Below are 18493 nucleotides of genomic sequence, written 5' to 3'. Positions count from 1 at the left end.
TGTCACGGAAGACTGACCTTTTGCGTTCCCTCCTGCTCTCCCGCGCGGCGCTCTGAGTGAGCTGAGCGGGTTAATGCGTCCCCTCTGCCCCGTCGTCACCGCGTTGACAAAAGCGCCACAATGATGAGGGAAAGGGAAGAATTATGCTATCTGCCGGCCCGTCCAGGTTGCAGCGGGCGGTTGGCACAGTCGGGAGGAAATAGGCAGCTGAAGAGGTTGGGTGGTGTGTTTGCGAGCGTGGAGGGCCGAGTTACCGCGCCGAGGCACGCGTTCCATCGCACAAGGCCCGCCGCCGTCGAGCCATCGTCGCATCCACAACCACCCGAACCAGAGTCATCGCCGCAGCCCCCGTATGTGAATTGTCCGTCGGACTTTCTGATTTTCTAGCTCTAACTTTTTGTATATTACTTCTTTTCATGCCCTGTACGCCTTCTTGTTCTCTGTAGTTGGATTTGTGTGTTCTTTGTATTCTCTCTCTCTTGCTTGTCGCGTTTCGTGTTTGTATAGTTTTTCGGCTACTCCTCTGTTCGTTTTTACCTGTTTTTGTGTTTTCCTGCATTCGAGTAAATATTTCTTCTAAACCCGCAACCCCTTGAGTTCCTTTGGAGTACTGACGCACCGACACACGTGCACCACGCACGGGCTGACCGACCTCAAAAAAAATAAATGTTGTACAACGCTCGCTTTTAGGCCACAGGAGAGCGTAAAGCGGCCCCTGTGCCTCAGCGGCTTGCACCAGGCAGCCGGTTGACGGGCGATAGTTGTGACAACGACCGACTCGCCCAACAACCATCGGCGGCTGCTCAGCGGCGGCCTTGGCTTCCAATCGCGCGGAAGTCGTCGGAAAGGGCCTACAAGAAAACCGGGAAACGATGCGAGCTTGCGAGAGCGAGAAGAACGTACTAGGCGTCGTGTGTTGTCGGCCGCGCGCCGACCTGCCTGTCTTATTCATTCGACTGCGGTGCAGGTTACGCCGGTAAAGAGGACCCCGGAGCCGTGCTGAGAGTTGCGTGTGCCGTTGCCTGAGGTTCGTTGACATTTTATGCTCCTCAGTCTAGTAATGGGTGCATGACTTACAACAGAGCGATAGTGTCTGCTCCTGCATGACGTTTTCGAGTTCGTTGGTTGTCGGGGGTTGTTTCAAATATGCGGGCGTTCACTCGTCGTTACATGTGCAAACTGGTGGAATCAGGACTACACTGTAGCTGAGGATCGAGCCAGTGATGCAATTAAATTATGCGGTACGGGCGGATATTTTCATCAGATAGATTTAAGGTGTTGTAGAGCTCGTGCAAAACTTTTTTCTTGCCTATCTGGTTGCAGTTGAGTTCACAGGCAGATCATGGACGGTAGCAGAGCAGACATTTTGGGCTAGTTGGAGTGAATTCATGGTGGAACAACAGCGCAAACTTAGACAGAGAACACAGAACAAGAGGGGAGACTTGAAGTGTCTCCCCTCTTGTTCTGTGTTCTCTGTCTAAGTTTGCGCTGTTGTTCCATCATGAGATCATGGACGCTCGGTCAGTCATAAGACGTGCCCTGTGAGTGACGTCACGCGTGGACTTGCACGGCCACAGCTGTTAGGAGGGCGCGTGTCCTCTCCGCCGTATCGTCATTTCTCGTTTCGCTGTGTAGTCAGTTGCGCGTACGTGCTGTCGACAACATGCAGCGACTGCCGCTAAAAAGACTCCCTCAGAGGAGCGTTGCGTGCCGCCGAAGCCCAGCAACAAAGAATTTCGCAGTGGTGCCCACCTGTCAAACTTCGGTGTCTTTTTTTTTTTTTTTTTGCTCAAGATGTAGACGCTGTCGAGAAAGCCGATGCGTCTCCATTTCTTCATTTCTATAGCTCCTCTCGATTAAAAGATATGCGTGTTCGAGAATCTGGCTTTTTTGTAAATCAAAACTCGCTACCTTCTAGTTCGAAAACGGCATCAGTTAATCGCTGTATACTTGCATGGCAAGGTCACGAGGCAGGCATTCGGTGTCCGCACCTTTGTTATCAGCTAGCGATGTGCGTTGCCGACATCAGGCGGCATGCACGTGCTAGCTGGGAGTGCATCCAATAGTTTAACAGCAAATCCTCTACGGGACGTTATTAACAGCGCACATAGGCTGCGCTGTCTGCACAGTTCGACACGCGTTCCAGTGTTCACGCTAATAAATCGCATGACTGTACACCTCGAGCTATGCCTGGACAAGAAAACGTTAGTGTGAGGTGCTTCCTCCTCTCGCTAGGCTATGTTAGTGCAGTGCGATCGCTACGAGGAACTTAGATGGAAGACGATCACTGTGACGCTGTTAAATTAGTTTTTACTCATCCCTAACCCCGGAGGAAACCGGATGCGGCAGCGGAGGGAAGTACAACCACACAGGCAGGCTGCGCTGAAAGGAACATCGCAATCATGTCCGCTGTATGTCCGATCTCTCTACGCGTCATTTGCCAAATTGCACACACCAGTGGCACACACGCTAGACGCAGTGAAACCGCGTAATGGCTTGCGTCAGGCAGGTGAATGCGGGACGCCGCTGCACGTGGCTGAGACCGAGGGAGATAATGGGTTCACACTTGGGAGTTCGGCGGCGAGAGCGAGCGGAATCCTGTGCCGCGGCGATACAGCGCTGTATCGTCTTGTCTTTCTTCGTCCTTGTCTTAGGAGTGCGCTGTGTTTTCCCCCAAGATGAACTACCAACTAGCCCGCTCTTCCACCCTTGCAAATATGGCGGCGCCCTTCGATGTGCTTCGATAGATGACGTCTCGCTTCGGACTGGACTCGTCGTTGTTACTGCCTTCTTCAGCGCGTTCACTGGCCATAAATGGGCCATCGGTGTTTCGCTTCGTCTCATGTTGCCCATAAGAAAACGTACGATTAATAAATTTGCTTTATTTTTTTTTTATTTAGAGTGACGATTATGCCCCCTTTAGGCTTAAGGGGGGCGATGGTTTGTTGACAACAACGGTTCCCGTCGAAACCACCAGGTGGCGCCACTAGGCTAAACGTCGTCTCGCTTCTGTTTAAAAAAATGAGAATGTTAGGAATGGCTTAACGTCCGGCAAAATAGCTGCATTTAGCGTACGCAAGCGTGCACATGGTTATGGTACGTAGACAGTGTCGATTAACCTCTTGCCATATCTCTGTACGCCGTGAGCAGACGACACACAGACGACGAGCGGAGACGTGGTCATATAGGAGGTATTCACATGACGTCATCCGCAAGGGGCGCTAGCGGCCGGCGCGGCATTCGCCATGTTGGTAGAGTTAGCATATACAGGAACTCTACATGTTGGTGGTCGCGCGCGCGGCCGCCGCAGCCAGCCGCAGCGTGACTGAGTGAATACTCCGTGAACTGTGCGAAGCAGAAAAGAGCGGGCACGCTCAGAAGGTTCTACTTTGTGAAAAGGTCGACCCCCCGTAGGAATGCGTAGGCACCAGCATGGTGTGCGACGTATACAAGACTGATGCCGCGCGTTGAATTCACCGGTATCGAGGCCCACCTTGTGCACGGCTTAAGTTTGCTGGCAGGCCAAGGAATTAAAGGATATAAACCTATGAGAGGGTGCAATTACTTGAAAAGCGGGTGAGTCTAAGATACGTGCTGTGGGTGCCGACGTCCGCGGTGCCGACGGCCGAAGTGCCGTTTTTTAAGAGGTGAGTAATTCGAAGGGTCTGTTCACTTAGCTGTAGCTTAACTTGTCATCTCTACCTGCTGAAAGTGACGTGTTACAACTGAATCTAGCGGAATGGCTGCACACTGCGTTGCTGCGAAAACGGTCTTGTGCATACGAAGCAGCGCTACGTAGCCACAATCAAAACTGCAAAACATTCTCGCTGTGTCTGCCGTTCGTGCTGCGAGCGCATGGCAGTATTTGTTTGGCCGTTCTGTCGGGTAAATAAGGCAGCTATGACGCTTTGCCTTTTCGCTGAAAGACCGCACGTCTGAGAAGCGTCAGCAGTTCGCGGACTACAGCTAGGCGCTTGAATTATCAATTTCTGCGGTGACAGTTCTGGAATTTCGGTAATTAATCGTGCTGTTTATCCACGATGTGCCCTGCATGACTAGCTGACAGTTATCAACTGATATTAAAAGCTGCAAGTCGTGTATGTTCTTGCGTGCAGCGCAGCCAGCCAGTTTTGCTGCCGAGTTGAGGCAGCTCGGTTATATCACGGCGCAGAAGAATTCTGCTGCAAACTTCATAAGTGGTCGCTGACGTATTCAACAACGTACAAATATGTTACGGATCGCTAACAGTTCAGGCCGGGTACCTCACGGCGCACCGTGACACTGCGCGAGCTGGCCTGAAACGACCGCAAACATGGCGCGCTTGCCGCGACGACGCTCGCGCCGTCTGGTAGCGCGGCCTCAGTGAATACCTCCTATAGAAACCTACTCTATGACGTGGTGGCCGGCAAGTATGAACGAGGCAGCATTTCGGCGGCCGCGGATTTCGCTGGCGGCCGCTGCCGAAATGCCCAAGTGTGAACGCTCCATCACGCTCAGGCGAAGCGATGTCTGCGGCCAAAAAGCGCACAACATATATTATTTAACATATATTATATATTATATAATATATTATATAACATATATTATATAATATATGCCGTAGGAGGAACACAGACGTGGCATCAAAAACGGCTTCGCGCTTTCCGTCCGGCTTATTTACTGCTGTGGTTCGGAGGTCGCCGAACATACCGCCGGTCACCCGAACTACAAAGGCTGCAACAAGCCTTAATTATGAGGCTGCGAACCGTGCTTGGGTGTGCAGCCTAAAGGCCGGAATACATGGAGCGTTTCAATTGCGGCGGCAAGTCGGCGATTTCCGCCCGACGGCGCCGATCTGGTTCCTCCTGATATTGACGCGCGGCGTCCGGTGAGACCGGAAGCGGCAGCTGAAGCAAGCCAATAGTAGCGCAGAAAGCCAGTTCTTCCGGTTTGGCTGCCTCTGTCTGCCATTACCAGCATGGCCGCAATGGCCGACGAGCTACGCAGTAATTTTGGCACGGAAATGTTATTATCGTGAAAATAAACATTACATCAAACATGGAATGTTGCTTTTATTCTTAGAGAACATGGACGAATCTTGTATCTAAATGCCTGCATTTCCTTCCTGAAGCGAATGTGTCGAAGAAAACCGCAGCCGGTGGTGTCCGCGATTCAGTGGGCGCGCAAAGGTACGCGACGCCATGCATTCCAGCACGCAAATTCTTATAGATACTTATGCATGCGTGCTAAAGCAAGTACACTGGTGTCGAAGTGAACACTTTTGTGATTTTAACAGAGAGGGCAGCGCCGCTGCTCTCACAGACCTAATTGCTCAGTTGTATTTGCCACTTGTTGATCGCAATTGCTTTCGCGTCAAGAGAAACGCGGCAACGCGCCGCCGCTTCTTCGCTCCACGTATCATGTTGGGATCGCGTAGCATGGTCGAGCCGGAGGAGGGCACGAGGAAGTCGCAGATGTGGTTAAGAAGAAAACAAGGAAAACTTTATGCAGGCTATTAACATGATTTACAAAAGATCAACTGAGAGTGACTCTCAGTGGAAGGGAACTTCGCCAACGGAAGAGCCTTAAATAGGCTTCGTATTCCCCAGATCCTGGACTAGGCAATAAAGTTCGAAGAACGTTGTCCATTTGGATGGACAGATGTGGACGCTGGTGGTACCACCCACCCACCCACGGCAGGGGCGGTTCTGGGCTGTCCCGCTCTCTCGCAGCTCGGTTGATGGAAAGGGGCAGAGGCTGAGTAACCAAACACTGCGGTAAATCAATTTCCCGCAGTCTACCAGCAGGTGAATGAACGTCCTCGTACTTCCCCGCCGGATCGAGGACACACCGGTCTTTCAATAGACGATATGCGAAATTGCTTGGCGGTCTGGCAACACCGCGCCCACAACTTCCGGTTTCCATCTTGGCTCGGTAGAGCTCGTCGAGCTGGTGCATCGTTTGCTATGCGTACTTTCTTCTTGCGAGTGGAATTTCAACAGGCAAGCTTCAGCTGCTGCGTTGTTTTCACAGCTGATCTTTGACCAAATGTAGGTGCTTTCAATAAGCGCCAGCTTACTCCTACCGCGTCCTCAGCTTCGCTTGAAGTCTGGCGCTGATGTTCGCAATAATCGGCACTCGAAAGTGGGTTGGAAAGTCGAACCGTGACCGTGTGCTGTTGTCGTTTTAATGCTCGCATTAAAGCACCAGTTCAAGCATCACACATTATCATGGCTGTTTTATTCCCAGGTGGACGCGAATTCATCTGGTAGGGTAGCGAGCGGTTATTTTGCGGTGAGTGCGCACGTGTGTTGACAAACTTCTGTGACAGTGCGAACTTTCGTTCGCGCCGACGCCAGGAGCTTCGTGCATTGCAGTATAATCACACAAGACCCTCGACCAGCTGCGTAATTCGATTCCTTTACTGTAATGTGCAATGCGCATCCGCGGTTTTCAACGTCACCGTTTCAGAGTCCGGCGTCGGTTGATTTTCGCCACAATTCGTTGAAACCGCGTCCTGCTTTAGGCATGCACATATAATTCAAAATATTGTAAGCAAAGACGCAGCTTTTTTTTTTTTTCAGATAAGCACTGAGCCACCGCGGCGGCTTGATTAGAGAAAGATGCTACAGCTGTAGGTGCATGCACGGACTCGATACACTGGTCAAGCTGTGTGTGCAGGGGCGAAATAAGCATGTTCGGTTGCTTCCGAAACTTAATTAGCTTACTCCCAAACTTGGACAAATGGCTTTGTTGCGAAGCAAGCTGTTGGAGCTTGCCATAACGATAATATAATCTGATGGCCTGAAGCGTTTTCAGAACACTGTTGCACGTACTTTCTAGCTTAGAAATGCGTCCCTCCTTCATAATAAAGTAGCTATATTGTTCGCTTCTTTTTTTTTTTAGATTTTCGTCACCACAGATATCGAAGATATAGGAATCCTCAAGAAATAAAGCATTCGCACCTCAGTTTTTATACGTAGGGTGTATTGCTTCACAAAGTCTCCTTAACGCGCATAACATATGCGTATGGTCCAGAGAGTTTGCTCGCCCTTCTAAAACTAATTGAATACGGGGAAAAACTTAACTGAACACATAGCAAACTAAGCAGTAATCGACATATGGTTCTTCGAGTGAACTTATTTCGCCACGGCACGAGCGATTGGCCCGCTCAAAAAAATTACCTTCTCTATTACGTTGTTCAAGTATGCGTCTATAGATATTCACGCCCGACCGGAGAGTTGATAAATACACGAAATCGGCTTCTAATTTTGATCAGAGACAACAAAGGCTGTGGTCCTTATCTTAATTTAAACGCAAATCACCTCGAGAGATTTGTCAAGAATCAGCGCAGAAAGCGAAAGCTGCGCACTCATCCGCGTGCTGACACATGATACCTCGCATGGCGTTTTGTGTTACTAAAACGTTGGGACAGAGTAAAAAAATAGAAAAGCGAAAAGCTGGAACGCACCTAGTTCTGGCACGCATCGTAGTGTCTTTTCACAGTGGAGAGGGTAGCGCAACACTCCATCGGCATTTTACTTTTGAAACGAAGCGCAGCTGTTTTAACCCAACGCTGGGCAGCGGTTTCGTTTTCTGTACCGTACCAACATGGAGGACTTAGTTCTCGGAGCGCCGAGAGATGGCGCTGTGCATTTCGCATATCGCCTAACAGCTTGACCTTGCGCCGCACCACTCCGTCGTCCGGCGACCCGAGGGTAGACTCGGCCACCTGACGCCGCCATCGTCTCCGCTGCTTCCGCCGCTGTTTCCGCTGCTGCTGCCGCCTTCGCCAGCCCTCGCCGCATCTTCGGCCTTCGCCAGTCTTCGACCTTCACCGCCGCATTGAAGGTTGAAATGCTGCGTGCCTAGCTGTTCTGTTTGCCTATCAATGAACGGCCATTTAATAGCGCCATATCTTAAGCATGATCTGCGTTTTGTTTCAATTGGCAAAATCAGACGTCATCCTGCTACTGCGGCGAAGCCGAGAAAGGTGAAGCCGAACCTTGGGCGGAACTTATCCGAGAACTTAAGAACTTTAGCGTCCAAATGGGATTATATCCAGTAGAAAACCTCTGACTGGAGAGGGATTCGCGCCGGCTTCGAGTTGGTCCTCTCGGGCTACAGCTTTAGTTCTTCGCCTTCATCTTTCATCCGTTAGTGCTGCGCTCCGAAATGCCATCGGGATGCTGCTCAGCTGGAAGAGAAAAGGCTGATGGCGGCTGGTCTTAAGCCCCGGAAGCACGCAGGCAAGCCACGCATTTTTCCCGGCTCGATGAATAGAACCGGGCTGAAGGTGGCGGCGGTCCGCCTAGATCTGGAATGGTCCGGCCAGAACTCAAGTGCGGCTATACCATCCATGAAGCGTGGTTGAATGTGCTATGCCTTTCCTGCACCTCATTTCATGCTTACGATGCTTTCAACAAAGATTTTCTTTTTTTCTTCATAAACTCGATAAACTTTTTTTTTTCAATGTTGCATTGCGGTTTTACGTGTACACTTACTGATTAAACAAGTCATGAAAGGGAAAAGCCTCTAAGGAAAGTTTCGAATTTCATTTCAACCCTCTATCAGTCGGATTGCACATCGCTCCGCTTGCTTGTATGATCATGTCTGAGCCGCACTGGGGTCAACGAGGACAAATTTGACGCATGGCATATCAACAGGCAGCGAGCTGTGCTGCCTAAGGTGGTCTGATTTAGATTCAGCAATTATCCCGCGGTGTCTTAGTTGTTTCGAGTTAAGGCTACTGTGCTTGGTTCATCGCAGTTCTCGAGTCGCTTCAACCTTCTGAGAGGCTTCGATCGTTCACCAGGCGCAAAAGGAATAATATATCAAGGAGCGATCGCACGTTTTCACGCTATCCATCATCCGCCTCTTTCTACCAGGTATCAGTGACAGTGGGTGCGCTGATACGATAATGACAATTACTGAATGAATGAACTTTTGTTGCTCAGTAGACATTAGCAAGCTTGATGGGCAGAGCCCTTAGTCCGGGGTCCCTCGGCTGCTGCGGCGATACAGGCCCGGTCGATCAGTCTGCGTCGATCTTTCAGGTAATCCCTAGACAGTGCTGCCTCCCACTGCTCCGCTGTGGCTTTCGGTATGTGAGGAAGTGCAGTCATGTATTGGCAGCCGCATGCTACGTGATAAAGGGTTGTTCGATCCCCGCACCAAGGGCAGGTGTCTCGGTATTGGGTGGGATTAATTTTGTGCAAAATAAACAATTTGGGAGCGTGTTGGTTTGTAATTGTCTCCAGCAGACCGACTACTCCCTGCCAAGTTTTGAATGAGGTATAAAAGAACGTTGGCGGGCTCCATGGAGACACTGCAAAATGGCATTCTTCTGGGTTAGTTGGCGTGATTCCATATATGGGGCCTGCATGAACTTTGGGACGTAGTGAGACGCATAGAACACAACACTGTGTTGTGTTCTGTGTGTCTCACTACGTCCTTGGAGATGCTCCTGGATAGCACCTTACATCTATCTGTAAGAGTGTAGCGGATTCCCGTTCACCGTCAGCTGCTCGGTTGATGTGTCCGCCTGATACGTCGTCGGCTACTTGGCTTCACATCAGGCCGGCGTGTCCTGGGGCCCATGTGATGGTATGGTGGTCATCCTGAGGTTCTATCTGACTCTGCAGAGTCGTGCCTCATTTATATGGACAGTGGTTCGCGGACAAAATTGCGCATAAAACGATGTCGCCCGTAACAACAAATTGTGAAAAAAAAAAACTGAGAGCGAAAAGCGTTTCATGATTAAGGTCTGCTTCTGTACATACTGTCGAGAGCAAAAATAACAGACCCCTGCCAGCGCGTGCCGATCCGCGCCAAACTGCATGTGAGCGCTGCCTGACGAAGCACTCCGAGGAGCGCTACGGATTGCGCGCGCTGCGCCTGTCTCGGCGCCAGGAGTGCTTCGTCAGGCAGCGCTCACATGCAGTTTGGCGCGGATCGGCACGCGCTGGCAGGGGTCTGTTATTTTTGCTCTCGATAGTACATAACGAGAAGTGAAATTTGAAATAGACTAAACCTAGTGACTTAATTAGAACTGCATTATCCTATAGTTTCCTCTATCATACATATAATGAGGGGCAGTTTGATTCGCCTAGTACTTCATGAAATGCTTGATGGTGCCTCATGGCGGGAAGACCTACTACTGCTGTTAACATCCACTGACTGTCAGTACAAATCCATTCTAAGTCGACTGAATGCGGCTGAATGTGGCTTTCAACGTAGCGCGAGCTGCAAATCAGTTTTTTCACGGCCATTCATGCCGGAAGATCATAAGGCACTTCAAATAGGCCCCTTTGCGCTATAAAGCACGAAGACGGAAAAAAAAAGGCATCGTTCAGGCATTTCCACTTTCTCACCGCCCCTTGCTGGTGTTCTGCTCTCAAAAAACCGAAGCCGCCGCGGTGGTTCAGTGGTTATGGTGCTCGGCTGCTGACCCGAAAGACGCGGGTTCGATCCCGACCGCGGCGGTTGAATTTCTTTGGAGGAGAAATTCTAGAGGCCCGTGTTCTGTGCGGTGTCAGTGCAGGTTAAAGAACCCCAGGTGGTCCAAATTTCCGGAGCTCTCCACTACGGCGTCTCTCATAGCCTTAGTCGTTTTGGGACGTTAAACCCCATAAAACAAACAAACAATAAAAAAACCGGAAAGGAAAGATGTGGCTGGGGCAGTTGTGGTTTTCTTCCCATCGCTGTCCATGCTGCAGACATACATCAGCTGCAGTGGCCTCTGTACATTTCCACTCTGTACATTGTCCAGACGGCGAGTTTCCATATTAACGAGGCGTAAATGCATTAAAAAAGTTTGAGTAAAGCTGTCTATGATTTGAGTATTCCATGTTAGCGGGGGCCGTGTTAATGGAGCACGACTGTATAGACAGTGTTCGTTTTGTACAGTCTATCGTTGGTGTAACTACGGCATACGCATTTTGGGAGCCGGGAATTATCGTAAGAGACTTGTGCGACAAAGAGCATTAAGCGCCACAGTATCGTACCTCAGGATTTTCTCCCTAATGCCGTGATGGGCGTATCGCTGTTTGCAGAAAGCGCACGCTCTGATCTCTTTTTTTCGTGCTGCCGACCTCGCTCCGTTCGGAGTACGCCACTTGCCTGTGGGGTCGTTGCACGAGCTGACGCGCCCCCTCTGTGCTTCAACACACTCCTTCTCAAGCGCACTCTGCGGCTTGGCTAAGCTCATCCCACGAGTCGGTACACCAAGTGCGGCTGTGAAAGTCGTACCTTAGCAACAAACCTATTGTGAGCATTGTTCGAAACGAAATGGTGATCCGTTAGCTCTGACAGGGCGATGCACCCGACGACTTCGCCCTTAGCGTAGTCTGTATCAAACTGTTCGCATAAAGGCAAAGTTCATTACCTATAGCGAGGCCCATTTCGCTTAGGATAATTGCCATTTTCTTACTTTTCCGCGCTTTATATTAATTTCTTGTGATACATCAAGCTCATGCGAACGAGTTTGTACGTGCATGAATACCAATTGCCTGTCAACATAAGCCTATCGGGTTGTGTGAAATTTGTACTCATTTTCGGCAGAGGAAGTAAACGGACGTTAAGTCTGGGAGAAGAGGTAAGGACAGGCGGCAGCAAGTTTGGACCTTCGCATATGAAAAAAACAGCGTTCTTGATAACTGCCAGTATAGTCATGCTTTACGCGGGAAACTGAGCGGCGGTAGCGCTCCGTGTCTGAGCAATTAACTTTTTTTTCATGCTTTGTGCACGGTTTGTTTACAAGGGCTAAACCTAAGGCCAAGAAGCTTGAGATTACGCCGACTGCACGCAATGAATCGCTCCATATAGAAAAGTAATGATCGGTGTAATTAGTTATAGGAATGTTTTGATTTCAAGATTTTAATAAGTTATAGAATGTTCTGATTATGAACTTGGCGCATGATGCCCTTAGCTGCCTTAAAACCCAACGAAACAACAAAAATTTCGTCCGCATGCTGAGGATGCATGCGTGCACACTCGACGTATATGCATTCATGGCGCTGTGCTTAAGCTAAATGCGTATCCCGTTTGCCGTTATGCGTCCAAGCAAGTCTTCACCGACTTTACGCATTTCTTGCTACTTGAGCTGCCTCACATGTCCAACATTCTCGCACAAAAATTTCGAAAATGAAAATTGTAAGACACTGTTATAGAAATATTGAAGGTAATGGCCAGGCCATTCTTCTGATATGTCGCAAAGTCTTCATTTTGCAGTGTTTCCATCGATCGCATCGAACAGTTAAGACTGCCATACAGAAAACCAATTGCGAACGCTTTAGAGTGCAAAAAACGTGAATAAAAAAAATGCAACACTGCAAAATGCAAAATGCAAGACGGGTGATCTGCGAATGTATTGATTGATGTAGTGAAATCTTACATTATATGAAAAAACTGCGTTCGTAAACGGTTTTCCTCAAAAAACTGATTTTTGTCCAGAACTGTTGGTATATATCTTATTGAGCTTGTCCGATCAGCGGCATTCTTCCATGAAATCAATATATTGCAAATGTCTGAATCTCTCGAGCTTTTACGATGGCGCATTTATTCAAGGCTAAGCGGAGGGATTTTGTCTCATCCGTGCCGACGCAGGTGCGAAGCACAGCCGGCGAAGCAAATCTGCCATGCCGTCGTCCTGGAACCCCCTGGAAGCGGAAGCCGACGGAAAGGTCGCCAAGGAGGTTCGTGCGTGCACTCCCTTCTCGAATGAACACTTTGTTCTGTTAATACACGGACATTTCGGTGCCTTAGGCTGCTGTTTTCTTTTCTTTTTTCGATCGTCACAAAGCACTTGAGGGCACATATTTCTTAGTCCGAGCTTTTCGTATACGTTCATTAGCTAGTGACTGAAATTGATTCTATGGTCGGCGCAAAAAAGACAAGGTCAAAAAGCTCACAAGGAAACAACGGTGTGGTGCCGGCCCCACGCTGTTTTCAGATGTAGTCTTTGTCCTATCTATTTTGCGCAATTCATAGAATCACATTCAGTCACGAACCAGCTAGCCCCATTCAAAGTACTGTTTCTTTAGTACATTCGTTCCTTTTCATTTTTTTCATTGATTTGGAGAAAAAAGTACATTATGAAGATTTGATTTTCAGTGTTTGAGTTCATTCAGTTAATATTGTCGTAACTATGTCTGGGCCCCATAAGTGAGTACCAGGAAGGTACAACTGCTACTCACCTATAGGGCTCAGATGTGCAGGCTAACGATAAAAGCTCATTTTAAATTTAGGAGAACGCAGCGAACTATGGAAAGGAAAATGATAGCTGTAGCATTAAAAGACAGGAAGAGAGCAGAGGAGGAGGTGAAAACATTTAATGACCCCCCCCCCCCCACCCCCCCCCCCCCCCCAAAAAAAAAAAGGTTGACTGGAGTCCTCAGCCTTGGAAGCCAGAGTCCTTGGCCGACTAGCGCACCAGTTAACGCGGTCGCTGCTGTCAAAGGACAGGGTTAAGGGGAAAGATAAAGTAGAGGCCTTTGTCCTGCAATGGGCGCAGTCAGGCTGAAGGCTGATGATGATGATGGTGCCTGAGCATTGTAATGCGCACGTTACGCGACTGATACTCCGATTTCTGTATCACGGACACATGGAGAACTTTTGCGACCAAAAATTTCGCTTTCTCATGTTCTCCTACGTTTTACGATTTTACTGAACCTCGCCAATGCCTCTCGGACACCAGACCTGCTGACCCGAAAGACGCGGGTTCGATCCCGTCCGCGGCGGTTGAATTTCTTTGGAGGAGAAATTCTAGAGGCCCGTGTACTGTGCGATGTCGGTGCACGTTAAAGAACCCCAGGTGGTCGGAATTTCCGGAGCCCTCCACTACGGCGTCTCTCATAGCCTTAGTCGCTTTGGGACGTTAAACCCCGTAAACCAAACCAAGCCAAACCAAACAAGAACCGGAAGTCGATTGCTAATTCATGCGAAAAAGAAAAATACCGCCACAGTGGAAGACGTTGAAATAACGAGCGTTAGCTGTTCGGTAGCGCCATCTATCATCCATGTGATGTATTGCCACTTGATCAGGCTACTTTGCCCCATACCTTACGGCGAGCGGGCCCCTACCGCCTTGAGGTCGAATATTTTTTACCAATTTGGGCCGGAAAAATTTTTGACTTTTTCGAGGGTCATTTTTCCTTACCTCAAGGCGGTAGGTACCCGGTCGCCATAATGGTTGGTTGGTTTATGGGGTTTAACGTCCCAAAGCGACTCACGCTATGTGAGACGCCGTAGTGAAGGTCTCCAGAAATTTCGACCACCTGGGGTTCTTTAACGTGCACTGACATCGCACAGTACACAGGCCTCTAGAATTTCGCCTCCACAGAAATTCAAGCGCCGCGGCCGGGATCGAACCCGCGTCTTTCGGGTCAGCAGCCGAGCACCATAACCACTGAGCAACCGCGGCAGCGGTATGAAATTGTGAGCTGCCGAGTGCAGACGACATGGCCGCCATGTTAAACCTAATCATAAGGAAATATTAACCTAATTAGACAATATTTGTGTCCAACATGTCCTACTGATCGAGCCCATTACGAATATCCATTAGATAGATCATGACGTTGTCGGTTAGTTAATTATAAACAATTAAATATAATCATGACCGTAATGAAATATTAACTTCATTAGTTAATTTTGGTGTCCAACCTGTTCTACTCATATAGCGAAATGCAAATATCTAACTCATTTTATGATGCTTCATTAATTACTGAGTTAAAAGCGATTAACAGTCATGTGAATAGTTAATTATAGCGTCACAAAATCAGTGACGTCACCAATTCGATATACTAATAACGTCACCAATCAATCATCAGTTGGGTTGCTACATCTATTTACAATGGGGGCCGCCATCTTGAATTCCACGCCGAACGGAGGTGGTAGCAGACTCCAAGAAATCGAGAAACGTGATGAATAAGAGCTAACGCTCTTAAAATAAAACGCGTTGGCATTCCCTTTCCTGACTCAAAAGCGACGAGGGGAATCCCAAATATTAAATTCTAAGGCACTTAAGTGGCTATAGACCGTGAAAGCACGACAGAACTGCGGCGCTTTCATCTAGGAAATAAGTTTGACGTCGCCAGTATTTTTTCCAGCAAAGATGGAAGGCCACTGTTGTCCCCGGCTCAGTGGCACATCTTGTAGTCGGACGGGGCTCGCTAAGTATAGTCCTGGTAGCAAAGAAAACCACAGACGTGCTCCGTACTCCCAGCCGATTCTGACACGGCCGAATTGCGAGTGTGCATAGCCAAGCTTTTCTCCGGATGGTTCAAAGAAGCGGGGAATGCGCAATGTGTGATTGGGTAGTAGAGCACACATCAAAGGTACTGTGGTAGTAGAAAGATTACGGTGGCGCCAGCCTACCGTAAGGTCCACCGCCTGTACACCGCAATTTTCGTGAGCCGAGATGTCGGGACCTCTCAATTTCGTATCGCATTCGTATAGCTACAGATTGATTTAGGCTAATCCTAAATATCAAAGGCTCTTGTCTCTAACCAAGGCGACAGTCCCCAATCAATTCCCTGTAACGCAATTCTCTCTCGTCAAAACTTTCAGTTTTGTGGAAGATGTATGCTGCACTTTGAACTGCGGATCAAAGGCGTAGGTGGGAGATATTTACTTATTCGCTAGAACAGCAGCGAGCGCTTGAACGCTTGTTGCCAGATTCCAGAGAGCTGTTTCGCTGGCATTTATCGGCAGGAGCACGGCGCACTTACGCGCGAAGTTGAAGTGCAGACGTTAAATTCCCGACGCCTGCGGTGCAGCTGTCATGTCATATGTGCCCTCAGTCATCGTCGCTAAGTGATACACGAGCGCTCTGAGCCACAAACACGGCTTTTTAAAGCCCACGAAGCAGAAACAAAAAGTGCTATTGGCCCTGCTACGCCCCCCAAACCTTCACGCCTCCCCGCCGCCTGCCGTGAATAATAATAATAATAAACTAATTTTAGTTTGCTTTCCCGACCCCTAAAGAACAATGCGCGAATATCCCTTATCCATCATGAGCTCCTCGTTTCAGCGTGCCGCCTTTAGTGGCATCGCCTTCGGAGCGTCGCTGCTGGGGTGGTGCGAGTTCGTGCAGCATAAAGACACTCAATCTGCCACAGTTCGCCCAGAGCATGTTTTTTTCAGAAAAAAAATCTTCAAGAAAAATTTCCGTATGTCAACGCACAGAAGATCAGTTATAGTTTGTAGGCATGTTATTTCAGCAATCGCACTGTAAGAGTACTTCCGCTTTTGCGAGATGGACAAGGCCATCGAATTCGACTCTTGTCATTTCTGCCTTCTTTGGAATTCTGCATCATCGGTCTGATATTGAAGAATATAGCGTATGATTCGAATTCAGTTCCCATATGCTGACAGACACCACCCCTTCCTTTTGATCAGTATGGTTTCTATGCATCACATCTACATGCGTTTGTGAAGACAAATATTTATGAAAGTGGCGCAACGCAGCTTTAGCAACTATTTCGTTTTGGTACACTTTGCTATTGGACTAGTGCTACGCTGAGTATATAGAAAGCAGAGCAGTCTGTTCTTTCACGTAATTTGCTGTGGTCTTTTTTAGATTGAAATTGTCCTCTTACGCTGGTTGTATGCTCTTGCGCTGCAGGCATGCCAGCCTGGACCTGCAGCGTGCCTCAACGCGTACCGGGACTTTGATGGCCTGTACGTCAGCCACATATTCACCGATAGGAACTTGCGCTCAGCCCTATCCTACGAACCGCTGGACGGCGACGTCTTCATCGTAAGCTACCCGAAGTGCGGCACCACGTGGATGCAGCACATTGTGTGCAACATATATCGCGATGGCGTGCCTCCGGCAAACCTTATGGAATTCATAATTGTGGCTCCCTTCTTGGAGCTTCTGGGAGCCGAGGGTGCTCGTTCTATGCCGCGGCCTGGCGCCATCAAGACTCACTTACCGTTCAACAAGCAGCCTTACTCACCAAATGCCAAGTACATCTACGTCACTCGCAACCCGTATGACTGTTGCGTGTCATTCTACTACCACACGTGGAGCCGCCCTCTATACCTGTTCGAGGATGGCACGTTCGACCAATTCTTCGACATGTTCATGGAAGGCAAAGTGGATTTCGGCGACTACTTCGACCACGTCTTGTCCTGGTACGAGCACCGCAACGACAGCAATGTGTTCTTCGTGACCTACGAAGACATCAAGAAGGACACTCGTGGTTGGGTCCTCAAGATCGCCGATTTCTTGGGTAAAGAAGAGTATGGCGACAAGCTGAGACAGCACCCAGATGTGTTTGAGAAGGTTCTCGACGCTATCAGCATAGAATCGATGAAGAAAATCAATGTCGACTTTAAGACCTTGGGCCAGAACCTAACCTCGCTACCCCCGGAGCTGTCTCCGGGGGTGAGGTCCATGACGGAGTCCTTAGGCAGCATGCTCACCAAGCCGAGGAAGGGAGAGTTCGTACGGAAGGGAATCGTTGGAGACTGGAGGAACCACTTTTCGCCAGAGCAGATCGAGCGGCTGAAAAAACGAATCGCACTCAAGACCGCTGGCAGTGACCTTATGGACCTCTGGAAGGACACGGAACTGCCCTGAATTTTCTTGAAAGTGCAGCTTTACATTTAAATAGACGAAGGCTCCTAAAAACGACTTCTCTTAAAACGTTCTGCTACATACACATGATTAAATAATAAATATAGAACAGATAATACATAATTAACAGCTGATACATAATAGAAGAGTGTCCTCACGATTGATATGACACGAAGTACGTCATATTTATCTCCGTTGCCACCCAAAGGTGATACTAGCTCTTTTCTCGTAAAACGTTTCCGCTGTCGCGCATCAGCTCGGAGAAAGCAAAACGGAGCGCCTGCGTGATGCACAAGTTGTTTATTGATACCAATATTAGCAACGTTGATGTTTGATATTTGTGGTCCCATCAAGCCATATGCGGGTCACGGTAGCAATTGAAAGCAATGATTAAACTTCCGTCTATTTCACTTGATAAAAATTCTGAGCAGTTTTCATTTTGTCTCCCGCGGAGCGTACAGTACTTGCTAACATCGTTCTTCTTGCGAGATAGGGTGGGAAAGCAGAAATGCAACCGTGCGCCACCGCGGTGGCTCAGTGGTAAGGCGCTTGTCTGCCGAGCCGGATGTACCCGGTAGGAAAGACTTTTATTGTTCTAGAAAGGTGCTAGTAGCAGACGAGAAAGAAGAGGTCCATCCTCCTTCTTCTCACAGGGTCGGTGCCCCTATTCCAGGGCTCCGCTGAGCTTCGCTGCTCGTTGGGCGTGCTGGATCAGACGAGCCGGCTCTCCAGCGGCGTTCTGGGTTGCCAACAAGGATGTACCCGGGTTCGAACCCGACCGCGGCGGCCGCATTTCGATGGAGGCGAAACGCAAGAGGCGCCCGTGTGCTGTGCGATGTCAGTGCACGTTAAAGATCCCCAGGTGGTCGAAATTATTCCGGAGACCTCCACTACAGCACCTCTTTCTATCTTTCTTCTTTCACTCCCACC

The 18493-nt window shown here is 49.0% G+C and overlaps 1 protein-coding gene across 2 annotated transcripts; it reads left to right on the top strand.

Annotated features, from left to right (window-relative positions):
- The first annotated feature begins 305 nt into the window (after positions 1–305).
- Positions 306–18493, top strand: LOC149342454 (sulfotransferase ssu-1-like). Of its 2 annotated transcripts, none has more exons than XM_089544809.1 (3): positions 306–350; positions 12586–12674; positions 16604–18493. In XM_089544809.1, the coding sequence occupies exons 2-3, from the start codon at positions 12618–12620 to the stop codon at positions 17564–17566; spliced, it is 1020 nt and encodes a 339-aa protein (XP_089400935.1). In that variant the 5' UTR covers positions 306–350; positions 12586–12617; the 3' UTR covers positions 17567–18493. The 2 variants fall into 2 exon arrangements, with proteins under 2 accessions (XP_089400935.1, XP_089400933.1); XM_089544807.1 differs by lacking the exon at positions 306–350 and adding an exon at positions 977–1027 and having other exon boundaries at positions 16604–18492.

Source organism: Amblyomma mixtum, chromosome 5 (genome assembly GCF_055824585.1).
Source record: "Amblyomma mixtum isolate Tamu chromosome 5, ASM5582458v1, whole genome shotgun sequence".
Classification (NCBI taxonomy): Eukaryota; Metazoa; Arthropoda; class Arachnida; order Ixodida; family Ixodidae; genus Amblyomma; species Amblyomma mixtum.
The sequence above is the reverse complement of the archived record's forward strand: the minus strand, read 5'-3'. Positions and strand labels throughout refer to the sequence as shown.

What these genes read in the sequence shown, in the direction of transcription:
- LOC149342454 (XM_089544809.1), top strand. Translation starts at nt 12,618, where the DNA reads ATGCCGTCGTCCTGGAACCCCCTGGAAGCGGAAGCCGACGGAAAGGTC. An exon ending in ACGGAAAGGTCGCCAAGGAG is followed by an intron (nt 12,675 to 16,603) that starts GTTCGTGCGTGC and finishes CTTGCGCTGCAG; the next exon opens with GCATGCCAGCCTGGACCTGC.